Source organism: Limulus polyphemus, unplaced genomic scaffold, assembly GCF_000517525.1.
Source record: "Limulus polyphemus unplaced genomic scaffold, Limulus_polyphemus-2.1.2 Scaffold3368, whole genome shotgun sequence".
NCBI lineage: Eukaryota > Metazoa > Arthropoda > Merostomata > Xiphosura > Limulidae > Limulus > Limulus polyphemus.
In genome coordinates, this window is record NW_013668978.1 from 52,522 (window position 1) to 59,346 (window position 6,825).

The window sequence follows — 6,825 nt, forward strand, 5'->3', positions numbered from 1 at the left end:
GGCTGGAAGAGATTCTTCTTTTTTGGAACCCAAAAAAGAATCTCTTCGAACCACTGCTTTGTTACAGAAACAATCCACTAAAGGTCTAAGTGAGTTTCTCCATAGTTTTTCAGAAGCTGAACCAATTGAATCTTCAGGACAAAAAGAAATTTCTACAACAAATTATTTATCTTCACAAGAACAGATCTCACACCCTGTGGAGAGTTTCTCAAGATATGAACCAGTGATAACTTCAAAACAAGAAATTCATTCTTCAACAAATTCATCAATATTACAAAAAAGTAAACTAAAAAATCTTAATGAATCTCTTGAGGAATTACCAAAATCTGAACCAATAAATGTTTCTAGACAAGATAACAATATTATAAAAATTCTTCGATTATATCATGGACAATCTATTAAAACACCTAGTGCTTCTTCTAAAAAGCTGCACAAATGTGAACCAATTCACACTTCTCAACAGGTGTTAAAAAGTTTTAATAAATCTACAAAATGGTTACTGAAACCTGAATCACCTCTGTGTTTGGGGAAACACAGAAAATCAACGACTTCATCGTTATTACAAGAACAATGTTATCTTGAAAGGTCAGATGGGCAACATCAAAACACAGAGGGAGAAAGTTTGTGTACTATGAGTGTTCTACAACAGGCAGGTAAACCAAAAACCAGTAGAAATAAACCAGATAAAACAAATGTAAAAAAATCAGGTCTCGTAGCAGTTCTGTCCCAGAACAAAGAATCTAAAATTTTTTACCATAAAGAACTAATATTACATCAGGATAAAAGAAAAAGTGATAAGGAGCAAAGTTTCACAAAAAAGTCAGCTTTAAAAACACAAGAAGCAAGGAAAAGTCATTACTTTTCAAAGGAGGAAAAGAAATGGCAAAAATGTGCACATTCAAAAGGAAATTTTACACAAGATGTTTCCAACAAACTTTACAAGGTCCCTAACCGAAAATCCAGAAGTAGAGGTGTGCATAAGAGTTCTGATTCCCAAAGTTCTCTAGGTAAAGAAAAGCTACATAGGTATGATAAAACTAAGATGTCAGTTATGGCAAACAGCCCAACCTATAAAGAACTCACTAGTCGTTCTTCAAAACCAGATGTTAATAAAAGACAGTTGGTTAAAGGAAAAGAATATACTCTTAAGAAGCCCCAATCTTCACACCGAGTATTAAGACAAGTCAGACAACCACATTTGAGTAGCCATGTACAAACAGGTAGCAGTCCAGATAGTAGAAGATCTGGCTGGAAATCTCACTGTGAGTTATCACAGGATAAAAGAACAAGCAAAAGAAATAAAACAAGGGACATGAAACAGCAATATAGCAAACAGGAGATGGAAAATGGAAATTTTGGAGATAAAGAAAAAGAAAAAAGAAAGTTTAATCTACACAAAAACCCATTAACACCAAAGAGTGTACTGTCATCTAACATAGATGCTGCTATTAATAACAGTGACTTATCAGTAGGAGACAAAATTCAGCATTTAAATTCTCTTCATGAACAGAGTGAAAAGGAATGGACATTTCTTATTCCTCATTTAAAGCAAAGAATAAAGCCCGTTGGAGAGCAGTCAAATTTAGATAAAACATTTTCTACTAGTAGAAGAGAATCAGTATGTGATGATGAATGTGAAATTAAAGAAGGGTGTGGTACATCCTGGATTCATGTAGAAACCAACATTGATCTGAGTGATCCCGAGGTGACGTATACAAACATTGACTTTTTAAGTAGATTATTACAATTTTCTATTGAAGTTACTTGTAAAAAACAGAGTAGTTGTTAAGTATTTTGTGTTGATCAAGAAGTGCCATTAAAGCATTAGCTAAGGAGTTTTGCAAAGGCTTAGTAGCGCAGTCTTTATTGTCTGACAAAGGGCATCTGCCTGAAATGTCACACAAAATAAAACTAGAAAAAGTTTTCACTTAGATTTACCAATTTGTTTTTTATTATCTTTTATCCAAGTTTTTCCTTCCAAAACATTCTTACCTTCTCTCACATTACAGCTATTACACGACTGCCAGGGTTTCTTCATTTGCCCATCTAAGCATTGGTCTGTTTTTTACTCACTTGCTCCAGTCTTTCATATCCCACTTAATTGCCCGTGACTATATTTTTCTTTTGACACTCTTAGTCTACATCAATGTGCATTCTATCCTGATGCTGTATATAAGCACCTCATTCAGATGTTATCAATTTTTATCGACAAAGTGTCACTAATGGTTTTTCCGGTTCTACGATCATTCAGAGATACTTTGAGCATTCTCTGTTACTTAGTTGATTTTCTTAAAAACAATAAAATCTGATTGGCAAACCGATTTATTGTATAAATACCCAGATTATTGGCCAATCAGTTCTCTCCTATCCCATCTCTGATATCTAGTGTCGCACAACAATCATGGAGGGGGGAGTCACTCTCAGTTGAAACTGTCAATGATCTTCTTCTTAGTGAGATGGAGACATATATTCGGTTCCATGATGTCCCTGCAGGGGGCTCTCAGACTGCAATTGAGGTCAATCTTCGACATTTATATTCGCTTTTTCCTGTGTCTTCTTTTAGTCTGTTGGCTTCTCAGTCCTCCTGTGGAAAATGGTAAGTTTACAGACTTACAATGCTGAAGTCCAGGGTTTGATTCCTATTATGAACACAGCATATACTTCAGTGTTTCTTTCCTCTAACAAAACAAACTTACCTCACTAAATGTTCTTCCAATCAATGGTGATAAGTACAGTCTTTAAATAAAATAAAAAACAAAAAGAGGCCACTTTGGGATAAGATCAATGTCCTCTGATGGGACAGGGTAAGTCTACAGACTTACAATTCTAAAATCCAATGTTTTGTTTTCCTTACACTAAACTTTGTTGGAAGACTCTCAGGTTCATCAACTTCATTGATGAAGAGCTGGAACCATTGTCAGCATGCACATTGTTTCGATTGTCGTCTTCTTTATTTACCCCTGTCGTCGTTGGCTTCTCAAATTTCATCAGCTCCTACAGGAGGGTCATAGTTCCGCCCTTATTCGAGGGTCCTGACTCCCGACATCAGCCCTTTGGTAAATTGGTACTCAGAAGAGATTCTGTCCATATCCAAGGGTTCCGCTGCTCAGTCAGATCGCTGCCAGTGGCATCAGAGATTATAGTATGCCTTCGGGTCTGTAGTAGCTCTGCTCCGAGAATTTCTCGATGTATGGTAACCTTAACCACGGATCCATGAACACGACAGCTCCTTGAGTCAGGATTAGTCATTCAGTTCACATCTTCACCATTATTATCCATCAAAGCTGTATGGTTTCCATCTCCCGCAGATCCTCGGGACTTGGAACTTAGTTCTAGGGCTATCAGAGCTTAGTTGGTCTGGGGGTAGTGAGAAAGTCGTGCTAGTTCTTCCGGGATTTTATTCCCGTCGGTTGTTGGGCCTAAGAAGACAGGAGGTTGGTGTCCAGTCATCGATCTTTCTCGTCCAAATCAATGTCTAGATTTTCCAAGGATCACAAGTTACTCATTCCTCAATCTGAGTTGGCATTTTTTACTGGGATTGTGGATGTCCAAGTTCATTGTAGTCGGCTCTTATCTGCACATTGCTATAGTAGTGGAATCCCAACACAATCTGCATTTTTTGTGCAAAAAAGTCAGGTACTACAGTTCAGGGTTTTTACCTTCAGACTAGCATCGGCTACCCATTTGTTCTGTCAAATCGTACGAGTTTTTCCTCATTACCTCCATTCCATAGCACTGTGCACACACCATTCCATAGACGACTGGTTACTGCTGGTACTATCTCGTCAATTATCAGAACATCACACCCTGATTCTACTTTGAAAAACAACCAAGACAGGCTTTATTCTCCGAGCTGAGACATAGATTCTTGCTCCAATTCAATATGTCATCAGTCTGGCTTTTTTTTCATCACTTCTCTCAGGAAGCCCGACTCTTACTCACCTCTTCTTCTCCCATTGCTCAGATGGTTCTTTCTTATTTGGGAATGTGGGAATCACTCGAATCCTTCATGCCTTTAGGACAAGGGCACGAGGTATCCTTTCAATGGTCTTTATGTGATCAATAAATCATAAACATCGATTCACTGGATTCCCCAGTTTCCTTAGTCAAGATCATTCTTTTTCCTTAGTCAGGATCATTCTTTAATATCTAGGCATTGTTAAGTTGGGACACTACTAAGATGTAGGTTCCTCTGCTGCCACGTCATCAAAAGTTTCATTTCTTCATGGATGCCTTGCTTCAGGGATTGGGTGCAGATACCAAAAGTCAGGAATTCTGGGGTTTATGCACAGATGACAAAGCTTCCTTACTAATTCAATATATTTTATCTAGGTTGCAACAGGTTCTGTAGAAATGAGGTGTTCCATAAGACCATCTAGAGGCTGACTGGATGGTATTACTGTACTATGCTGAACTGCCACTCATGGACTATCATGAGTAAAGCTTAAGTGGATCCTGCCAATCCCTGCCAATAATTGGATTGAATAAATCGGGGTCAGTTTGCTTTTAAAAATTTAGGGAACTTGGTTCACCTATTGCACCTATTCTTCAGGGCTCCCCAAAACATGCATTACCCCCAGATTCTAGTAGTGGAGCTAGGGAGACCTTACCACACTTTTTCACTACCTTCCATATCCGTTTTAACAACATCTGTTACATTATATGCAGGAGGGAGAAATCTTATTTTTCATATCCAGAGTCCCTTACATCTTGCTCTCACTGGATCCCACTCTGTGGTGAGTGTTGCCTAGACAGATGTGCTTTTATCTGCACTAGCAACTTATTTGACTATACTTACTACTGGTTGCAACAGGCTCTGGTAGAAATGAGGTGTTCCATAAGACCATCTTGGCACTTACGAGATGGTATTACCATATTATCTTGGACCACTACTCATGGACTATCATGAGTAAAGCTAAAGGGGATTCTGTCTGTCCCTGCCAATCATCAGATTGAACAACTCAGGCCGGTTTGCTTTTAAAACTTTAGGGAACTTGATTCATCTATTGCACTGTTCCTCAGGACTCCCCAACACACATTAACCCCCAGATTCTACTAGGAAGTCCTTACCACACCCACTATCCAGTCACTGGGGTGGTGGACAGAGGCTTTTCCTCCAGGTGTTTTAGAGTGAGTTCCTCCACTGTTGGAGAAGAGGGCAAAGTTGGGGGTCCTTCTACAAAGGTCCCAGGATGTTTTTTCCTAGATATCAATAGGAGAGGCACCAGCCTATGAAGTAGTCTACTCATAATGCCGGTTCAGATTTGATGCTTGGCTATCTGGTTGTGTAGAGCATGGCCCTTGTTTTTGATCAATATTGGTTCCATACATTTTTCATGGAAGAGAGTCCATTGTCTCCTCGTAATTCCAAATGCAGAGTGGTCCCATCCTGGGTCCTTGGTTGAGCACAGTTTGTTCCATGTTCACTCTATAATTCTGGGGGAAAGTGGATTGCTCCTTGCCCACATGGTTGGGGAGTGAGGGTGAGTGTTCATAATTCCATAGCGGATGTGTTCTGTTTCCTCAGTTTAAGTAAGGCACACAAGATTCCCTCAATCTGAGCCTTGGGTGTTGCCTTTCAGTCGTATTCAGGTTGAGGAAAAGCTTTGTCTGTTTTGGTGTTGCTTACCTTCTCATCGTGATTCCAGTGGCTTGAAAGGCATCACTCTATGGCTACAGGTTGGGATCCACTCATAAGTGTGTGTGTATATATATATATAGCTTGTTATCCAATTGCCCTAGCCTCCAATGTGGAAAATAGGGACCATGGCCCTATAATTTCAACCCTGAGCAGTGGATCCTTGGCTACTGGTTGGAGCCTGGCCAATAGTGATCATATATCATGTAAAATTCCACCCACGGTACATGAATTATGTTCCGTATGAAGAGTATACTTGTTCTGGATGTAGTGTGGTCCCCCACTAGGGTACCAATCTTCTTGGTACATCCATGATCTATGCAGATATTTTCTGAATGTATAATGCCCTCACTGGCCCCTCCACCATCTCATAGTGGGATTAGCTATAAGTGTCAGTGGAAGTAAACATGTTTTGGAAGTTAACATTTTCCTAAATCGAAAATGTATTTCCAATCATACTTACCTGCTTCTCCCACTCTCCCACCCTTCCTCCCCACTAAGAGTTGGTGTTAGAGACTGTGAATTGAGTCAGTCTCAAAAAAGTGATAACATTATCTGAATGAGGTGCTTATATGCAGGACCAGGATAGAGAGTGCATTGACATAGGTGGAGAGTGTCACGAGACATGTATCGAAAAGGGCAATTAAGTGGGGTATAAAAAACTGGAGTAAGCGAATAAAAAATCAAATTAATGCTTAGATGGGCAAAGGAAGAACCCTGGCAGTTGAATAATAGCTGTAGTGTGAGGTGAGTATTATTGGAAATACATTTTTGATTTAAGAAAATGTTAACTCAAAGCATTAGCTAAGAGGTTTTGCCATGTAGTTTGAGTTGATGAAGTGCGTTACTGGATAGTCAACATGGTTTCACTAAGGGAAAATCTTGCCTTACAAATCTTTTAATATTCTTTGAACAGGTTACTGCATATGTAGATGAGGGTAAGGGTGTAGATTTGGTGTTTCTGGATTTTCAGAAAGCATTTAACAAGGTGCCACATAAAAGGCTTGTAAAAAGAATTAACTCTATAGGTGTGGGGGATAAGTTAGCAAATTGAATAGAAGAGTGGCTGGATGGAAGAAAGCAGAGGGTTGTTACAAATGGAGTTCGGTCAAACTGGATTAATGTCGCAAGTGGGTTACCTCAGGGCTCTGTCTTAGGACCTTTGGTCTTTTTGATTTACATCAATG

General features: G+C 39.2%; 1 protein-coding gene across 1 annotated transcript in view; it reads left to right on the forward strand.

The window, feature by feature from the left end:
- The window catches only part of LOC106469232, a gene marked incomplete at its 5' end in the record, with an annotated part of 55,667 nt that overhangs the window by 43,811 nt on the left and 5,031 nt on the right, over positions 1-6,825 (forward strand). Inside the window, one exon of the mRNA XM_022397683.1 lies at positions 30-1,705. Coding sequence (XP_022253391.1) covers positions 30-1,705 — 1,676 coding nt within the window. The remainder of the gene's footprint in view (positions 1-29; positions 1,706-6,825) is intronic.